Source organism: Brachionichthys hirsutus, chromosome 4 (genome assembly GCF_040956055.1).
Source record: "Brachionichthys hirsutus isolate HB-005 chromosome 4, CSIRO-AGI_Bhir_v1, whole genome shotgun sequence".
Taxonomy (NCBI): Eukaryota; Metazoa; Chordata; class Actinopteri; order Lophiiformes; family Brachionichthyidae; genus Brachionichthys; species Brachionichthys hirsutus.
This window is the reverse complement of record NC_090900.1, coordinates 10,948,014-10,968,190: the sequence shown is the minus strand read 5'-3', so window position 1 is coordinate 10,968,190 and position 20,177 is coordinate 10,948,014. Positions and strand designations below refer to the sequence as shown.

Here is a 20,177-nt window from a genome sequence, read left to right as displayed (position 1 = left end):
TTGTTGTGGAAAATTGCTTTGGCTGAATTTCGGAGTTTTTTATTATGTAGAATGATAACAATTTATCAAATGCACATCTATTTTGAAATTAAGTTAAACTGAAGACAGATAGATGGACAGACAGACAGACAGACAGACAGATAGATAGATAGATAGATAGATAGATAGATAGATAGATAGATGATAGATGATAGATAGATAGATAGATAGATAGATGATAGATGATAGATAGATAGATAGATAGATAGATGATAGATAGATAGATAGATAGATAGATGATAGATAGATAGATAGAGAGATAGATAGATAGATAGATAGATAGATAGATAGATAGATAGATAGATAGATAGATAGATAGATAGATAGATAGATGATAGATAGATAGATAGATAATGATATTCTCTGTGTATCTGTATATCTACTGAGACAGCAACAAACCTTTTCTACACAGCAACTGTGTAATCCTGTAACACAGTATCTCATAATTCCAGATTGTATTTAATAGACAGAGCCTTGCTGTCTTTCCTCTGGGACTCGCTGTTGGCTGAAATTGAAATTGAAATTTGACATAATAATTAAAAGTGCCAGAGATTGTTTGATCTAATCATACTATTTGCAGGCAATAGTAATAAATGGGAGTAAAGTGACTCACTGATCAATTTAGAACAATGATGTGGGATAATGTACCTCCTTTTTCCCAGTCAGTATAAAGCAGCCAAATATTTTATTAATTCTGAAATAAGAAAGCAGAGCTTTCTATTTTATGTAACCCAATAAGAATCTATTTTCTTCTCCTTCTTTCGGCTCGTCCCGTCAGGGGGTCGCCGCAGCAAAGCAGCCTGCTCCACTTCACCCTCACAAGCAAACATGAAGCAAAACTTACTGTAACAAGTATGACCCTGAGGAGAGGCGCTGACTTGTGCCACATGGTGGCGCTGTTTCACCGCTAGATATATGCAGGCTGGAAGTAACGGAGTGCCCAAAGAGCTGCGTCAAGTTAACGAGAATGAGTTCACAAGTGACCAGAAGTTAACAGATTTGACTTTGAAAAGTAAAATATAAATATATACATTTTATTATTGTGGATATTAAGGCTATTGCATTACAGTATTACATTTTTGGACGCAGACAGATCTGCGTAATAATTAGCAATACGTTATTATCCATTCATCACGGTAGATTGATCGATGAATCAGTATAATACTGCAGCCGGTAACGGTGGAGCTAAATACAATTACATCATCCGCTCCAGGGTTGCATGATGGTTTCTAATGCTCTAAGGTTAAATATATGTTATTCATTTTATGTAACACCCTCTGAAATGAAGTCGTAAGATAACATTAAATTAAAACACTGATTTAAAATATAAATAACTGGAACTTTGTTGCCTGAATTATATTCGGTTCCGTCGCTGGTTATTTGTTCTCACATCATGACGAAAGTGCGGTTTTATTTTGAAAGATATGAAAACCGGAAGTCAGATGCTGCGTTAGATACCTTTACGCTAATGACGCAAAGTTCCTCCTCGAATAGCCGAAAGAAACAGGAGGAGGTGGTAGAAACGTCCTTTTCTGTCATTTTATTCGGTCGAAACACAAGCGATGAACCCAAACTTATCCGGCATGTCTCCCGGTAAGTCGTTTATCACTTTGAACCCAGAAACGTAGCACTTTATTCACGCAGTTAGTGAACACGCTGGATTTGTTTTTCAGATGTTTGCGCTGAATCATCCGTGAAGCGGCGGAGTTCCACCACCTCCTGAAGGCATTTCGCCTTTTTCTTGCCACCGTTTCCGTCCATTCGTGAGTTTTAGTCGCGTTTCATGCGAGTGACGATTTCCACACGATGGCCTTCTTCGTGAAAAAGAAGAAATTCAAGTTCCAGACGCATCTGACGCTGGAGGAACTGACCGCGGTGCCTTTCGTCAACGGGGTTCTGTTCTGCAAGCTGCGGCTGCTGGACGGAGACTTCGTCGCCACTTCTTCCAGGTAACGACCCGGTCCATCATCCATGCGCTAATGGCACTATTTAACATTTGTAGATTGTTTTTCCTCTCATAAGATAGACTTCAATGCACTTCTAGCACATTTTAGTGCATTTACGGAGCTTTATGTTAAACTCTAAATATTTCCTGGAGATGTTCCTGCTTGTGCTCTTTCTTGGCTGTAGCATTTTATATAGCCTCTAAACCTCTTTGTGATGTGTTTATAATAATTGACAGTACAGTATTTCTTTTATAATTCAGAAGGTTTTTTTTTTTTTTTCAACCTTTTTCAGATCATTAAAACCGTAAACCCCCCCCCCCCCCCCCCTCTTTTTTTTTTTTCTTCTTCTTGCTCACACGCTCGCACAATTCAACAGGTCTGCCAGAGCCGCTCTTCTGCTTTATGAAAGCCGGTTTTCCTCCGGGTCAGATTTAAACTCGGGCCGTTGTGAGGCGGCCTCTTCAGCTGGACCAGACTAAACGCAGCAGAACCTTTCAGAGCAGCTCACATTATCTTCATCTACAGGCTCTGATCCTCCGAGAATCACTTTCCACTCTAAAATTCAGTTGTGTCTCCCCCCCCCCACTGTGGATTCTTGTTAAATGACGCTATGAGGTTTCATTTGTGGGCTTTTCATCTCGGCGTGTGGAGGCTGTTTGAGCCATTATTAATTACCTCATTATTCTGAAAAAAAAAAAGTCCATGTTTGACCCCCCCCCCCCCCCCCCCCCAAAGAATCCCACAACTAACTCTTATTTCTCTCCATGCCGTGTTTGCGGCGTCGAAAGGACCTGCAGACACTGTTGAGTTTTTAGAGTTCCTCCAAGCCGCCGCTCCGTCCCGTTGGTGCCTGAGCGCCCGCACTAACCTCAGCGATTAAAACAAAGCGGCCCGCCGCGTTGCTGGCTGGCTAAGTGTTTCCTTGGCAGAGAATCTCTGAACGGCTGGACCTGATTTTCCACGGGCCTGGATTGTGATCAGAACTCGGTTAAGTTAAACATGATCCACATTTAGGTGTACTGTAGATGATGTTTAAACAGGGGGGGGGGGTCAGACGTCAAACCGAGCTCACGGATGCATGTTCTCGCTCTCTGTGTGACCTCGGTAGAAGTCAAAATCCTCCTCTTTGGATTGGCTCGATCTTCCTGTCGTCCTGTGGCATCGTCCTGCTGGACGAGCTTACCTGGATGCTTTTAACGAGACGTAAACCCGGTCATGGAATAAATGGAACATCTGGATGAGGTTTCTTTACGTGGCTATTTTTCCATTTTCCTACCTTTCATCGGTGAGGAAAGAGCAAACTTGGTGTTTTGCTAAAAATGATATGTGAAGAAGAGATCGTCGTTGGGTTGCGTTCAAAGACCAGAACAATTCGGAGGTCATGTTCCTGCAGATTCTTTAACTCGTCCAGAAACAGGAAATGTTTCCACGCTTCGCAGCTCAATGGAGCCCGTCGGCCCATTTTAGACTCCCGTTTTGGTTTTAGTTGACTTTACTGTCAGCTCTCTCTCTTCCAGGCAACAATTTCAGAAAAAACATGAAACGTTCTGCCCTGCTGGCTTCAGCGCCATTTTATTCCCCTCAGACATGCAACAATAAGACGTGAGCAGTCCCGTTTAAAGTCACGTGACCTCCGTGTTAATCTACTGACCAACCTGTTACCGTTTTAGCTTTAAGGTTGTTGGTTTTTGTTTTATCCCATTTGAAACCTTTTTATTCTATGGCGTGTGTTTCTTATGGAAAGCTCTTTGAATTGCCTCTTCTTACTCGTTGTTTCTGTCGTGTTGCGCCTCATTTTGACATTTCTTTTTAAAGTGACCTGCGTTTGCGGTGCATTTGTGTTTGTGCTGTGAAGTCAGGAGCGCTGCGTGAGATTCTTGATACGCCAGTTTAGGTTATTTGTTCAGTCTGCCAGTTTTGGGGAAGAGTTGAAATTTAGCCGTTGGCTGGCAACAAATGGATGCAGATGTTCTGGGGGCATCTGAGGAAGAGTCACGCTGACCTTTGGACCTTGGTTGGAAGCGCGTTGCCATGGTGATGATACTGATGCACCATTGTGGCTCACAGAGCAGCGGTCGTCTTATTTAATCCCAGCTGTTCTCTTCATGTTTAACTGAAAAACAGGAAGAGGACAGCCCCCCCCCCCCCCCCCCACACACACACACACGCACACACAACCAGTAATTCCCAAGAACGTATAAACATAAATAATTAACATAAAAGTCACACGCTCTTCATGTGGTAGCGTCCAAAGTAGTGCAACCCTAAATGTGCTTCCAAATTAATTTAGTAGGTTTTTTAAAAGTTGTATTTTTTTCATATGCATGTTGAAAACACATCACGTTTAAGTTTGCCAGTTTATGTCGTAATGCAATAAAAAGAAAAAAGGCGTTCGTCAGGTTCATGGCCAAATAAGATTTATTTCACTCTGCTTTCCGAAAGTTTGCAAACTCCTAAGAATATTTGTGAAATAACAAACTGGATTGTTTTGAAATCCCTTTCCCATTCCTCTGAGTCGCCGTCATCAGCCGTGAGGCCTTCAACGGCTGACCTCAGAGGTCACCCTCTTCTGAGGAGGTTATATAACAACCCAGATCCCCCCCCTCCCATCTCAGCTATCAGCTCTGTGACTGAGAACAGGGACCTCTCAGAGGAGCAGGCGATGGTGGCCGGGACACTCGCTCTGCGGTGGACAGAGATTAGTATTATGTCACAGACGGGACAAACGGGGTCTTTGTACGTGGCTCAGTCGGGCCTCGCTGTGTTGTGGCTCAGGAAACTTTGGGGGGGGGGGGGGGGGGATTAACAGCGATCTGAAATAAAACTCTGGAAAGCAAGCAATCAGCAGTTTGTTGTTCCTGTAGCTCGTAAGACATCCGAACCCCTCAAGGACAGTTTTCTGTTTGTCTGTCCCGTCTGTGTTTAGTCTGTTTTTGATGACGTAACCATTTTAAGGAGCGTTCCAGCAGACAGAAAACCCTTTTTGTGTGCCCCCCCCCCCCCGTTGTTGTACAGTTTTAGTTTTACTGATATGAGATTAAACAGCATTGCTGCACATTTCTAAAACTTGGACCCGGCAAACGGAGTCGTCAAAGGCAACGCGGGGCTTCTGGAAATCCTTCAGGCACTGTGGCTCGTTCTCCTCGGAACCTTTAATGAGTTCATCGCCGCGAAAATGGTTTGCTGCAGGGCAAGTAGATTCTCTGTTTCTTTTTTTACTTTGATCTTTATGGAACCTTTATTTGAATTGAAAACCAACTTCTAAATTTGACTGTTCTAACTGTTTTAAAAAAAGAAAGAGGCCGAGACTGAGCTATAAAAGTCAACACATCCCACTTCACGTAACAATCCCAGCCATTTATATGGGAAGATCCCCAAACATTTACGCATCCAGTATGAACGGTCTATCGCAGACTTTATTCGCTTGTTTTGATAATAAAAAAAAGCATTTTTAAAATTCCTTCTCTTGCTTGTGATGCGTTTCACACAGACGACTCTCCGCTCAGTAAGTTAACGCCCAAAAGGCATCACTTTAGAACTGGTGCTGGAACAGAAACGAGGAGCGGCCCGCTAATTGCGGCCAGTCGGATTTTCCTCCCCACTTTGTGCCTCCTTTAGGGAACCACATGGTTTCAATCTCGATTTGGCAGAAAAGCCGCGGTGCGTCAGCTCGGCCTTTTGTCAGATGCGCCTTGTTTTTGGACTTGCCGTTTACATTTGGGACATTTAGCCAGTCGATTGTTAGTCTGCGCTGCTCACTGGGAACCTTTGCTGTTTAAAGCCAGCTGTAACCACGACGACGCCATCCAGACTCTGGGTGAGAGGAAAGACGAGCGATGGAGATGGACTGAACAAGGACAAGGGAGGGTTAACACACCAGAGGTGTCGGTGTGATGGAAGACCCCCCCCCCCCCCCCCTCATGTGGTAGTTTATCTTAGAGGTTGACTGTGTGCAACATGGAGCTTGAGAGATTCTGATGTGGCAACGTGCACAGATTGTGTTCATTTCCTGTTCAGAGGAATTTCATCGCCGGGCCACGCACACTCAATCCAGTAAGACGCTTCAACAACACATTCCCCCTCACGTTCAAGCACTTAAAGTTGTGTGTGGATATTCCAAGGTCAAATGAGGTTCCTCAGGGTTACGCAATGCAGCGAAATCCAAAGTCTTGAGCTCATTGCTAACATCTGTTCACAACAAATGGGCTGTTGACTCTTCACTGAAAACACTGATTCAAGCTTTTCTTCTTGGGGCATTTATTCCTCACGCGACCGTCACGTTGCACTAATTCGCTTTTTTTTGGCCATTCATTTTATTTTTTTTATTTGGGGACATTTTGCTTCCATAAAACAAAAAACGAAAACTGATACATAGCAAACCCCCCCCCCCCCCCTTTTTTCCTTTGAGCTTCCACACACACATCCCTGATAAACCTTTAGACCTTCACTCAGAACAACGGAGCGTTGGTATTTTATCACACCGACACCTCTGGCGTGTTTACGCTCCCTTTTCTTGTCCTTTATACAAAAATCCAGCCCATCTTCTTCTTTTAACCCCCCAAATACAAATCCTGATAAAAACCTTTCTACCCTGTGTGATTTTCTAAATGTTAAACTTCTCTCTGCAGGCTTGTTAAACTCTTGTAAACTGCGTCTCGCAGTGAAACACGTCAAACATTACAACGAGCCAGGTTGTACAACGCCAGAGTAGTGATGTCTAGGATTTCCATTTTGATTTTGTCCATCAGGTCTTAAATCTGGCCCCGAGCTCCTTTCTCGCCCGATTGTTTCACAGGTTGTGCTTCCCGGCAGGACCGTTCAGGATGCAGTTCTTGGAACCCTCGAATTGTACCAGGGACATTTGGGCGGAGCTTCCTGGCTGTCCGTCGTTCACGGTCACCAGCACTTGTTCTGGGACTCGGGTTGAATTCTCCAGCTCCGCTGCGCTCCCAAATAGCCATGCATGCCATTCTGTACATTCCACGCCGGGTGCCCCCACATGCCCAGCTGGCACACAGGAAGATATGTGGTTATCGGTGCGAGAGGACGTTTCATTCATTTGAACTGCATGCCTGCAGAATCTGATTTAGATTGAGGCCTAACGCTCTGAAGGCTTGGGCCTGAGTTTTATTTCACATTGCACCTTTTCTAGTCGCTAAAGAACGACTCGACCGGTGGGTTCAGGAAGAAGCCGCCGGTTGAGTCTGGTTTGAGGTTTTGTCAACCCGATGTACCGGTACCTGCAATGTGTTTGCTCGTAAAAATAAAATGTGTCGCTTCTTTCATTGCCTAAAAGAAAATGCCGCTTTAAGTAATGCTGGAGGTTTTGCGTGTGAGAGAGGGGAGGAGAAAAGGAAGGAAGAAGTCTGAAGGTTTGTGAGGAGAGCTCTGAATTGATTGGGAAGAGCAGCTTCTGGACAGCTGCTTCCTGTTTTCATCTCACTTTTCCAGCCGTTAGCACACTGACAGTGTTTAAGGGGGGGGGGCGTGCCTGCATCTATGGGGTGTGAGGGTCCCGTGGACATTAGTCCTCTGGTGTCCGGCCAGGTAATAAACACTTATCGTCCTCCAGACGGTTACTTCTGGAGGACGGAATTGTGTGACGGAATTGAGCTGAATTTCTGAATTGAATGGAACCAATAAATGGGTTCCCTAAAGTTCTGTTTAATCGATGTTTCAACTTCATAATTAATTTGAACTAGTCTCGATTCATCCAAGAACTAGTTGATATTAAGCATCATTTTGTCCTAGAAATAAAATAAAATACTGCCTTTGTTGCCTAATACATGTAATAGTTCTGCCATAATGTGGAAACAATTGCTAGTATTTTTTAATTTTTTTCACTACCATGGTGAGACCATGTTAATCTATAATCTATATATATATGCATATTAATAAACTAATAATGACTTAAGGGGTAACAACCTACCGTTGACGTCGCCACGCTGAGTCTGACGACATCACCATGACGTCATAGCGCCTCATATTTTCACAGGCATGATGGCGTACCTTCCTGTCGGTTGACCTTTATGTATCAACGTAGTGGACCTGCCCTTTATAACATGTTTATTCAGTTCATTCCATAGCAGTTACACAAATGTGTAACAAATAAATGAAATATTCATTAAAAGGAAAGGGGGGGGGGGGTTCTATTCAGGAGTGCACGTGTTTGCTCAACGGTTGCTGGCGAGGATGAAGATCTCCGGGGTCCAGAAACATCCGCTGTGACTCCTCCTCTGCTGGCCTGTCCTTGCGTCACTGCCCCTCCTGCAGGATCGCTCTGCTTCCTCAGCACTCTGCTCCCGGCCTGTTTATCTGAGGCCTCGATGCGACCCGACCCTGCCCCATCCACTGTTTGTGTTTCTGCTGTGGATGCCCCCCCCCCCCCCCCAAGAGCCGCTCAGCCAGGATGAGAGATAAGGATCCCATACTGCAGCATTGCATTGCTGACGTGTTGAGTCATCACATGCTTGGGGGTCCTGTCGGGGGGGGTCAAATCAGAGACAGCATGTTTACATTTTAGGGTGCTGGACAATGCTCCATCAGTCTTCAAATCGTTAGCATGATTTACCGAAGTCTTGGGCGATGCTTATTAATGATGGGGGATTATGCTATACAGCTAACGAAATGAGGAATGGCGTGTTTACAGCTTGCGTGGTCATGATGAAAATCATCCGTACATTTTTAGCCCTGGATGATCCAGTCCTTAATAAAGCTCGAGTCATCAAATCAGTCGCCATCTTGTTTTACGCAACAACTGAGGCACAAACTCTACACAGCGACAGAATTACACGCTCTGGGGAGTCAATACCCCTATTAATCACAGCAAGTCCCCGGGCAAATAACTTACTAACCGACCCCCCCCCCCCCCCCAGGTTCCCTTATTTAATTTAGAATGTGTCTTTCCATTGGAAGAAGTGTGGAAAATCTTCTAATACTGTTGCGATGGAGGTTTTTCCTGAGTCCAAGCAAATAGTGTGGAGAGAGCTTCTTGAACGACTTGGACCTCGGCGGTTCTGACGCTCCTGCAGTGGACCGGAGACTCAACATCTGCAGATCGTGCATTCAGACTGGGCTCAGTTCCTGCGTTAAAAATTAACCAGAACTAAATGTAGATTGTGTTCCTGATATAATGAAAATCATTCTTCCCTGAACTGCTGCTACTCCACTTTAAGGAAGATTCTACTTTGTGTGTAAAACCGTGTGTTTTTTTCTCTATTTTTCATCTTTCGGAAGTTGAATTTGGTCGAGAGACGGCAGCTTTCTGTCTGAAATGACATGTTACCACGGCGAGGACGACGTGCACAGTGCCAGCCTTCGTATTCTGTGTTCTTCGCCGCGTTACCATGTCGGCTGTCGCTTCTGTTCACCAGGTCCAGTCTGTCGACGTCGCTGCAGCCTGCTTGTAGTGCTGCTTGTATCTGGCCTTTTCGTTTTAGCGTGCGTCGTGTGGCTCTGTGAAACGTTTCATGCTGTGGTTTTGATCTCAGAAATTCTCCATGTTCAAAACAAAACTAAAGATGCAAACTCAAAAAAAAAGAAAAGTCTGCTTCCCCCTAAGGGAGTTTGTTGCTGCAGCTCAGAGGGTAACGAGTTCTCGCACATCATAAATTATTCTTATCAAACAGTCCTGACGGAAAAACCTGGTGAACTTTGCGTAACAGATTTTTGTTAAATGTCACTCCCTCCTGCATGGAAATTAAAACGTGTGAACGTTGCAGGTGAGATAAAAACCAAGAGGCGGCGGGGCTTGTAAAAATGTCCGTGGCTGAGAGTTCTGCTGTGAGCGTCCTCCCCTCTGGACTGCTGGCAGAGCGCCTGTGGGTTTGAGAAGTGTGAGGTTTCCATGGAGTCTGAACAAAGCCATCTGGAGGGAGGAATGTGGTTTGGGAGCGCTCTCCGTTACACACTGGAGGACCAATTACATGGAGATCCTGATCAGAGGGTGTGTGTGTGTGTGTGTGTGCGCGTGTGTGTGTACTCACATACACGTACATTTTATTCATTGTCAAACTGATTTTAATACAGTATCTTAAAAACAGTGTCCTCCAAATAAAGTTATTTCATTTTATGGTAACGTCATAAATATACAATATTTTAGTCGTGGAACTGCGATTGTCTCCATTGTATGTGCAAATAGAAACTTAGAGCTGATTCTGTTAGACGTTTTTTTCTCAGCATGTTGACAGAATGTTACGTTTGAAGAGACAAACAGAAGGAGTGCAACTCATTGTGCAGAGATGGTGAAGGGGTTAAAGGGGGAGGGGTGTGAGGAGCAGGTGCTGCTATTTAGCTGTGTGTGTGTGTGTGTGTGTGTGTGTGTGTGTAACTGTGATTCTAACAGAGGAGGCGACTGATTATTCACACAATGGCCTCAGACTTCAAGATGACTTTACGTTGTTGTTGTTGCAGAGCCTGATATGGAGGCGACCTTCTTGGATGATTCTACCTTCTGTTCTGTGCTTTTTCTGGTCGCTACCCTTAAACTAGATCATCAGTGTTTCCCAAACACAACATGACGCGTCTGTGATTCATATTCGCTGGAAGTAAAGCGAGTTTTCTTAGTGCTGCTCTGACGGATCTCATCCCCAAACGCTGCGCACGAGGCCGGGAGAAGCTGGATGCTATAACTGGAAAAGATGTCTTGCTCTGAGTCACGAACGGGGAATACAGAGAGCCGTGTCGCCAAGTTCCGAGAAGCTTTAGGATTGACCTCACTGTCAGGAAGGGTCTGAGTAAACTGGACTTGTTTCTTCCTCGTGCATTAACACGCACTTCAGATCGTTGCCGGGTTAGCTTGCATGTTTCAGTGTCACTGTGAAGTACCATTGAACTCTGACGGAGGCAGAAATGGAAAAGCACTTAGATGTACTTGGATGTCTTTACTCATGCTGTGTGTTTTTTTTTCCTCCTTACAGAGAGGAGGTTCAGGAGAACTGTGTGCAATGGAGGAAGAGGTTTACCTTTGTGTCCAAAATGAGTGCCAACCCCCACACTGGAGTTCTGGATCCTTCCGTCTGCAGGCTGTCGGTCAGGAAGGTACGCCTTTTATCCCATCCTCCTCACGTCTTAAAACGAGAATTAATAAAAACCTCGTATCAAAGCATGTGTTTCTGGACTCGTTTTAAACGCTGCTGACGGCGTTGGCTCTCGTGTTTGACAGATCCTCTGGAACGTGGTAGCTACAAAGGGTAATGAGATCCTGACCCTCAAACAATGATTGCAGGAGATCCCCGGCCTAAAGGCAGTGGGCGGAGCATTTCCTCCGTGTTATTGTATTTGATTCAAGTAATCACAGGCGTCCGAATTGTATCATGTCTGAAGTTTTATCGGTAATAACCCGCAGATTCTTCAGTTGATCCGAAACAAAGGGAAATGTATTGTTAAGTATTCATGAACGAAAACCGGAATGTATGTGGGAGCAATCCTGGTGTGTGGTCGGAGTGAGTCCGTGCAATCCAACACACCTCAGAAATCTCTGGCTATTCCGGTGCGGACCGGACGCCGGCGCTCCGTGTCCTCGCTGCCTCGGGGTCATGCTGCCTCGGGGTCACGATGTCTCGGGGTCACTCTGCCTCTGGGTCACGCTCCGAGGAAGCGCGAGTCGTGGCCTCGGCCTGTAATTTCAGCTCTCTCATTGGATCCCTGGAATTGGAGGTCTTTGTAAAACAAAGTTGTGATCAAATGGATAACCGGCTTCATTATTGTTCCCCCTCCCCCCGCAGGAACTCAAAGGAGGGAAAACCTATACGAAGGTAAGAGCGAGCGCCTCCCTCTCTGTCACGGTCACAAACACGAGCAGTTACAGAGGAGTTTACGTCGGGCTCTGCAAACCTCCGAGCTCTGACTCGTAAATATTAGCTTTTTGATTTCCGTGCCTCCTGGAAGACCAGAAGCCAAACAGGAAGTCACGTTTAAGGTTAAACACACGATGAAGATAAACGTTTGCCGATCCTTCGCCGATGTTGCCCGACAGGAACCGTTTCCTCTTGTTTGTTTTTTTTAAAATCATTCTCCATTTAGTTTTCCTTTTGTTAAATATACCCTGCTTCCCTCCTTAGAAGTTGGCTTCCTCAAATACACACACACACACCTATGAAAACAGTTCTTCCCAAAGCAAAGGGAAACTCTGAGAATGAAGAATGGGGCCGCTTCAGCTTGACAACGCTTCAGAGATCCTTTCAAAATAACACGACGCGTTTATTTCAGACGAAGGCGTTTTCCGTCGTGAGGTGTAGCTCGAGGAAAACCTTCACAGCATCCCAGCTTTGTTGCATCTAACGGTCACTTTAATTCCGATTTGACACACAAAGGTTGAGCGCGCACACACACACACACACACGCACAAGATGTTTAAAGTAAAATGGATTTAAAGTGCCTCCCGAGATTTACCACCTACGTTTATTATCCTGATTTGAAACGTCTGTTCGCTTTATTTTAAATGGCAGTAACGAACGTCCTGCAAGGTTTCCTGTATTTGAAAACATTGAGTTTCCAGCTTTTTTATTTAATATTTTAGGCCAGTCTCTGTTTAGAGTAGCTGGTTAAACTATTTGTTTTAAAAGTAATGCTTTCCTTCACTATACCCCCCTCCCCCCCCCCTCCCCTTGCTTTTTGTCCTAAAGTGCCTCTGGGTCATATTTTGTGAACGTACAAACAGATTGATTGCATCTTTTTTTCATTTTATCACCTCACTATCATTCCGACTTTGATGTGCGACGGCCATTCCAACTTTTTAGGTGTGTTTTAGACTCTGAAGAGTCTTTTCCTCGTGAGAGAAAGATGTTTGATTTGCTCCGGCCTCCTTGCGCTTTCATTTTACGAACCACCCACTAGACCTTTATCATCAGCAGCTGCTTAAATGTAAACTGTCATTGTAAAAGCCTTCATCGGCGCTGCTTTTGACTCGGTCTTGGCTTTTCCTCCCTGTCCTACATTAAAACTTGTGACGTCAGCGATGCAAAGCCGCCCGATGAGCTAAATGATGGGCGTTGCTGCGATCTCTTCTTTTATAAACACACGGGCCCAAAATGAACGCCAGCCAACCTCTCCGTTAACCGGTCCACTCTTCCTCGCTCTCAGCTGGGCTTCACCGACCTCAACATGGCGGAGTTTGCGGGTTCTGGCTCCACCGTGCGCTGCTGTCTGCTGGAGGGATACGACACCAAGAACACCCGGCAGGACAACTCCATACTGAAGGCAAGCACACGTCCAGCGTTCAGGCGGCTGGGAGAGCAGACAAAGACACTGCTGTGTGTTCACTGGACCGTCTATCGGCAACACCATTAAAATAGGGAGACGAGTTATGGTCTGTTTTCATTCAAATATCTGTGTCCATAAGAACATTTAGTGAGAAGCCGCTGAGCGGAGCCGGTCAGGATCAGTGACGATAACACTGCATGCTGATTTGCTGCTGTGCAGGAAGGAGATCGGTTGCACAGGAAAAATGGGGGGGCGGGGGGGGGGCAATACATTGTTTAGTCTTCTGTTATATATGTATATATTTATGGTAACTGTATGGCAAAATGTCTTTCTCTGTATCTTAAAGGTGATTATTGTGATGACGCTCCTGTCTGGAGATCCGTGTTTTAAAACGTGAGTAGAAATTGATGGAGCACGCCGGTGACATCACCTTCCTGTGTTAAAGCTAAAACCAGTGACTGGAGCACCTCGATTTAATTTAGTACTGGTTACGAGGAGAATTCTAGTTGGCAAAGGGCAAAGCCTGTTTGGTCTGTGTCTCCGCATTCTGAGCCTGTACCCCCAGGGGCCGCCCTGCGTGGACAAAAAGGACAAATGCAAATGTTTATTGTGAGAGAACCGCACATCTCACTCGGTTTGTCCACATTTTTTAAATTTATGTTATTTGCCCTTAGTGTTCACTTGTTTGTTACGTGTTTGTCTTTGCTATTTTTAACCTTTTGATCAGATTCTTGAGCTCCATTCAGAGCTTCCATCTGTGCTCCGTGTTCTTCTTGACTCAGTGACTCGGTCTCCCCACCGTCAATAATATAAGCCTTATCTAAGTTGCCAAATTAAGCAGAACTGCAGCTCTGTGCTCATTTAATCTGTTCCAGATTATAAATTTGGGGGGGGGTTCCTTGCAGGTCTCCCAGCACTGCAAAGTCCATCTCCATCCCAGGACGAGGACACACCCTACAGCTGGACTGCAAGGGGGAGGGAACGGCCGAGCCTGGGCCGGCGGGAGGGATTTCTCTGGGCCGAGCAGCCAAGCCTCGGCCTTCCATCGTCAGCTCAGGTATAACTTAAGTCCATGCGGTGCTGGACGCCACTCTGACAGCCGGCTGCAGTTTGTGTCGACTCCTGAAATGAGTCCTCAGGAGCCTTGCAAGATTCTAATTGGTTACGTAGTTTTATTACGATTTTCTTTTTTTTTATTGTAACTTTTTTAAATGATGGTTATTTTCTCGGTCTTGTGGATTTGTTAAAATCTAATTCAGTTTATACTCATGATTTTTTTTGGGGGGGGGGGGATAAAATGAGACAATCTGGATCTCTGCTTTAGGTAAATAAAATGGTATTGGATCAAACCCTTTATTCCAAAAATGGCGACGTTTATGTCCAAAGAAATTTGAGAACACATTGAATAAAACGTTGGCCTTATTTGGCTGTATGGGGCTCCAATAAGCCTTTAAGAAAAAAGAAAAAAAAATCAGTTCTTGGATCCAATTTCAAAATAAATGTCATCGCAGTGATTCCCAAGAGAAATGAGAACAAGGTGAATATGAAAGATCAGAAATGCTTTCTGAAACTACATTCCTCTCTTTCATGTCTTGGCCCAACCAGCCTCACTCCACTCAGAAGTGTTTCATTGTGGTAGGAAATGGTTCAAAGACACCTTCTGGAGAGGATTTTACACGCGTGAAAAACCACCTGGCCGTGACGCTGTCTGTTCCTTTTGATTTTAAAATGAAAGGTGTTCAACGCTTAGGCGATGTTCATGGTGTGCCTGGTTCACGGAGGTTTATATCTCTGCCGTGATATTAAATTATGACCTTTTGATCTAAATGGTGGATCCCGCTCAAAACAAATATATGAGAACGAGGTTTTGTGATTTGGTTGTTTTCAGGTCTCCTCGAAGAATCCGAGGGAAACCATCTCGGCCCTGCAGACGTCTTCCAGTCTGGCCACTCGCGCAACTCCAGCTATGCAAGCCAGCAGAGCAAGATCTCAGGTACAAGATTCAACGGCGTTTACCCTTAGACGCCATGAGCATAAAGATATATAGAACATAAATTCATTATTTAAAGTCGCTAGATGTTTGCTGACTCTCTTGGGTTCATGAGCGAGTAAAAAACTTTATTGAAAGTGCACCAGTTCAACAACAACTCGATGTGCTGAATAATTAGAACCATATTACACTTCCTAAGAGCTTAACGTTACAGATCAGGACATTTAAAGCTCCTCTAAAGCGCCGGTTCCACCCAGATCGACACCTTCTGTCCCTCCACCCTCTGATATCTTCTCACCCCCCCCCCCCCCCCAGGCTACAGTACTGAACACTCCTGCTCCTCCAGCCTGTCAGACCTCACACATCGTAGAAACACGTCGACAGGAAGTAGCACCTCTGGAGGGCTGGGCTTCAATGCTGACACAACTACAGAGTGCGACAAGGACGCTGGGCGTCCAGAGAGACCCCCTCGACCTCCGTGGCCTGTGCTACCCCCTAACAGGCCCCCCAGGTAGAGGCATACTCTGGTCTGGGATTTACATGCATCCCACTTCATATTCACATGATTAATAAACGAGGAAGTTCAGGATAAACTGCTGTATTTTTAAAATACTTTTTTCTTCTCAGGAGGAAGCAGGACTCTGTGGAGAGCCACCCCTCCTGGGTGAACGACACTCGCATGGATGCTGATGACATTGTGGAGAAAATCGTGCAAAGCCAGAACTTTGCAGACATCAACAACACTGAAGGTAGCGTGGGGACAAAGATCGCTCCAGAATAATCAATAATCATCTCTTCGTTTAAGTTGCCGTGTCAGCACGGTGCGTTAGGGATTTACATCGCGCTTGTTTGAAGGACACAGTTCACATGGTTTTATATCCTTGATGTATTTAAGAGGCGCTCTGCACCATCTTCGGGCTAGACTCCGCCTCCGGTTTTGGCCCCCAGCTGCTGCTGATGTAGTTTGTCTGTTTGTGGCTTTCAGACAGCAACCTGCGTCTGTTTGTCAGCAGAGACGGAACCACTGCTCTCAGCGGGATCCGGCTTGGAAACAGGTGAGAGGCCCCGCGCTGACGTTCTGCCACTTCCTCTTTGTCTAGCACTTCCTCCTCTTGAATTGTGACAGTATGGGACGAAGACAGACGAGTATGAGAGCTTGATTAAGTTGTGTTCTAAACAATGTTTGCAGTCTGAAGACTCAAAGCTCAAATCTGTCAGTTAAATATAATACATATATATTAAACCCTCTGGTATAGTTTGATAATTAGATAATTTGTGACTCAGAATGCAACAAAAGTAATGGAAAGTTAAGTATTTGTTTTGTTTTCTCTTTGCAGAATTACATGTTTTTATTATTTATTACACATGAAAATCTATTTGTATTCACGCAGGGTGTCTGCTGGTGGATACGAGCCTGTGGTGATAGAAAGCCATTGAAGCGAGACCAGCGGGAGGGAGGGCGTGTCGGCCCAGGATCGTCTCGCCTCTTCTCTGGATGGTATTCCTGGAGTCTCAGCTGGTCTGATGCCATGATGGGGAAAACCATGCCAATCGTGCACTTTATGTAAAATGTGTGGCGGCATGCTCGTCTGCACGGCGGGCCGCTGTTTCCGTCACGTCGTGAAGGCGGCTCGGAGTGGAAGCACCGATGCACAAACACTTCTGAGACTGCGTTGTTGTGTGTTTACCTGCATCCGTGTTGTTGCCTGTTTCTTTTTCTCCGCTAGTTTATCCATCAGAGTTTATCCTGTCCGATGCAGAGCTGGGATGCTGCAGCCATGCCTGCTAGCAAACGTTAGCGTCGATCCTTCCAGGATGACGTCTAGTAATTTAATCGTAAAAAGCAAAAAAGATGAGCACTGGTTTTACTTTCTCTTTTCTTTTAATTTTCTTTAAGAAAAAATTGTAAAATGTGTTTGCGATGCAGCTTCTCCAGAATTAATCTGGTACATGCCTTTCTTTTTTCTTCACACTGCCTGAAATGGTGAGTTACCCCCCCCCCCCCCGGCTTTGTGTTAGAATGTAATGTAATTCAGCTTCTAACTGAGGCCCAGCTCAGCAGAACATGATTAAGCAGGTTTTTTTAATGCAGTTTCCATAAAAACTGCATAAAAAAATAGGAGGTCCAAGATTTGAGCCGTTGACTTCCACCGAGTGCCAAAACATTCAACTCTGAATGTGATCAGGAGTTTAGGAAACTAAGCTGCCGTAAAGATGCAGAAACTCTGAGTCGCTTCAGTTCTGTTTTTCTGTTTGAACTTGTTCCCTGTTGATTAGGGAACCGCAGAACCACTTTGTGCCTGAAAGTCTCTCTTGAATGATCCTGAAGCACCACAGAAACTGTCTGAACAAACAGCGTGCTGTCTTGGTGAGAAGAGAATTTGTCTCGTATCTTTTTTATTTTATTAAATCTCTTTTCTTTTCATGTTGTAACTTTCGGTGAAGCCTTTTATTTGAAATCTCACTGTATACTCACTGCGTGTATAACTACTGCTTCATTGTTAACAAAATGAGTGGACAGCTGATAAGACCATTGGTGTGGTACAAGTTGTTCTGGCTTTACTGTGTCCTGCTGAAGGACTTCACTCCAGGAGGGATTTGTGCAGCAGCGCTGCCTGTAGCGGTGTTTTGTCGCCCCCTGGCGGAGCAACGGCCTGCTGTTTGCATCAATCCCTGAGCAATGGTTCCAGATAGCTGGGATTAGGAGGGTTTGTTTACGTTATCAGGTGAAGAATCCAAAGAGGCAGATAAAAGGTTTAGCAGTATCTATAAAGGAGGAGGCAATCAGCTGGCTGGTTGCTGCGGTTTCTTAGTTTTAGAAGCAAAGTCTGTGTTCCGAGGTTCCGCTCCATCATGTCCACTTAAAGATGGAAGGTCTGAGTCTCAATCTCATTTTCCAACAAAAAGTTGTCAGTGTGAGGAATTCATGCTCTAATTTAAAGGTGTAAGTCGTATCGCTAAATGACGGGGATCTTACCTTCCATGGTGTTCCAGGAAAAATCGAAGCTATGATCCCGTGACGTGGTGTGTGTAAAATCAAAATGATATCGAACACAATGTGGAACTGCAAAGGATTTATGCTTGTGCTTCATTTTATGTTGAGCAGCAAATCAACAAGTAATTTGGGCCTGAGTTTAACTGACAGAATCTGTTTCCCATTTTCACAACCCAAATCTTGTTTAAAAATTATTTGCTGGTGAATTTAGTTGTGTGACTTTTGAAGTTGTAGTCTTTCGTTTCACCTGTTTACAATATTCGAGTGAAATCACGCTACACTGCCCAGCCTGTTTGTATTCTGGATGTTTAACCACATTATTCTCACATTTAGGGATGAACCACTCTCCTAGTCTGGATTTGGGTGTGCTTCACCACAGCCTTTAATATTCTTTTAGAACATATTTATATATTTTTATTCTTTTGAATTTTTTTCTGGAGGTTTGTTATAAGCTATGCACACAACTCACCCCCTGAGCTTTTTTTTTCTATTAGTAATTCTAACAAAATGAGTATATGCTAAATTCATAGAGAAGCCAGTTGGAACTGTTCGTCCAATCACCAGATAGTTCACATTAACATGTTTTTGTCATATTTCTGCAGAAACAATAAAAAGCTAATCTGAATTTGTTCTGTGTTGTGTTTTTGATCTTCGGGGCCTTATTGTTTCAGAAGCTCCTAAATGTATGAAACCCGATTCGAGTGAGGAAAAACCAACCACAATAATATAAGGTCAGTGGGAGCCACATAAGAGAGATCCTCTCCCAGTTTCACTTTGCTTATTACACATGAATAAAGCAGATGTGTTGAATGCTGCTTGAAGGGCAGCCGATTCTAAAGCAAAACGCAGGCATGCTCCCACTGCTTCCGGAAATACGTCTTTGATTCCCTCCTTTCATCACTGAAGTGTTCAAATAATACTAAATAAACTGGAAATATTTCTTTTTAACCATGAGACTGATAAATTGCCTCTTTATAGCTCTTATAGTTGTAAATTAGTTTATCATGACCAGTTTCTGTAAATTAACAGTCCTGCGGTTAAAATTGGAATTCAGCAAGATCTAAATATAGTGACAATATTTGATGCCCTGTGTATTTTGAGGGACTTCATAATCAGCTCGTCTTCCTTTCCTGATGCAAACACTGGGGACCAATGACTGAATGCTGCAAAATCAGGCTGAATGAACTCAACAGTGGAGTCACATTGTGAACAACAGGATATTTACAGTGTATTCAAAATACATGTGATATTATTTGTAAATCCTGCACAGAAAACTGCAAAACAACTTATCAGGGAAACTGGTAAGAGTGTACAATTGAGGTATCCTGTAGGGAGGGATGGATGGAGGGATGGATGGATGGTGGGTTAATCTCTGTGCATCTTGGTCTCATGGGCAGTGCTGCTGTTGAAATAGTACAAACTAGGCAGGTTGTTTGTAGGAAAAATGACGATTTCACTCTATTCTATGCTACAAAGATAAAATTAACAGGGCAAATGTTATTGGACATTAAAATGAGGCTGTGGATGTTCATGTAAAGACAGACATGAAAGGGTTAATAGGGGGAAAACAAGTTTGGAAAACTGAAATCGGAAGAAAGAGAAACCAAGACAACGTTATTTAAGCCAGATCTCAGCGTGAATAAAATTCAGCGGACACTTGAGAAATAAAAGCCTTTTGAGACAAATTGATTTTAAACCGACAAAGTTATAGACACACAAAAAAAGAAGCCCATAGTTCAAAGTCAAAGTTGGACAAGGATGTCAGAGACAGGTGGAGGTTGTACGCAGAGACATGAGTACATATTTGAGTTGTGAGAGAAAAGCTCCCCGTCATCAAAGGTCCGTTCTGTCCAGCTGTTGTTCCTAATGGTGAAACCCAGTGAGGAGAACGCAGGAGTGAAGTATGGGCCTCAAAATGCTCACAGACAGACAGACAGACAGACAGACAGACAGAGAGACTTCATCAGCTCCACCAAAGATGTGTTCCAATCAAATCACGAGCAAA

The 20,177-nt window shown here is 44.3% G+C and overlaps 1 protein-coding gene across 1 annotated transcript; it reads left to right on the top strand.

Moving 5' to 3' along the window:
- The first annotated feature begins 1,543 nt into the window (after positions 1 to 1,543).
- eeig1a (estrogen-induced osteoclastogenesis regulator 1a) lies at positions 1,544 to 16,614 on the top strand. Its single transcript, XM_068738352.1, has 12 exons — positions 1,544 to 1,632; positions 1,713 to 1,988; positions 10,904 to 11,024; positions 11,711 to 11,740; positions 13,068 to 13,184; positions 13,534 to 13,580; positions 14,093 to 14,244; positions 15,076 to 15,180; positions 15,493 to 15,688; positions 15,805 to 15,926; positions 16,163 to 16,232; positions 16,569 to 16,614. Exons 2-12 carry the CDS (start codon positions 1,846 to 1,848, stop codon positions 16,612 to 16,614), a joined length of 1,149 nt encoding a protein of 382 aa, XP_068594453.1. The 5' UTR covers positions 1,544 to 1,632; positions 1,713 to 1,845.
- The last annotated feature ends 3,563 nt before the right edge of the window (positions 16,615 to 20,177 follow it).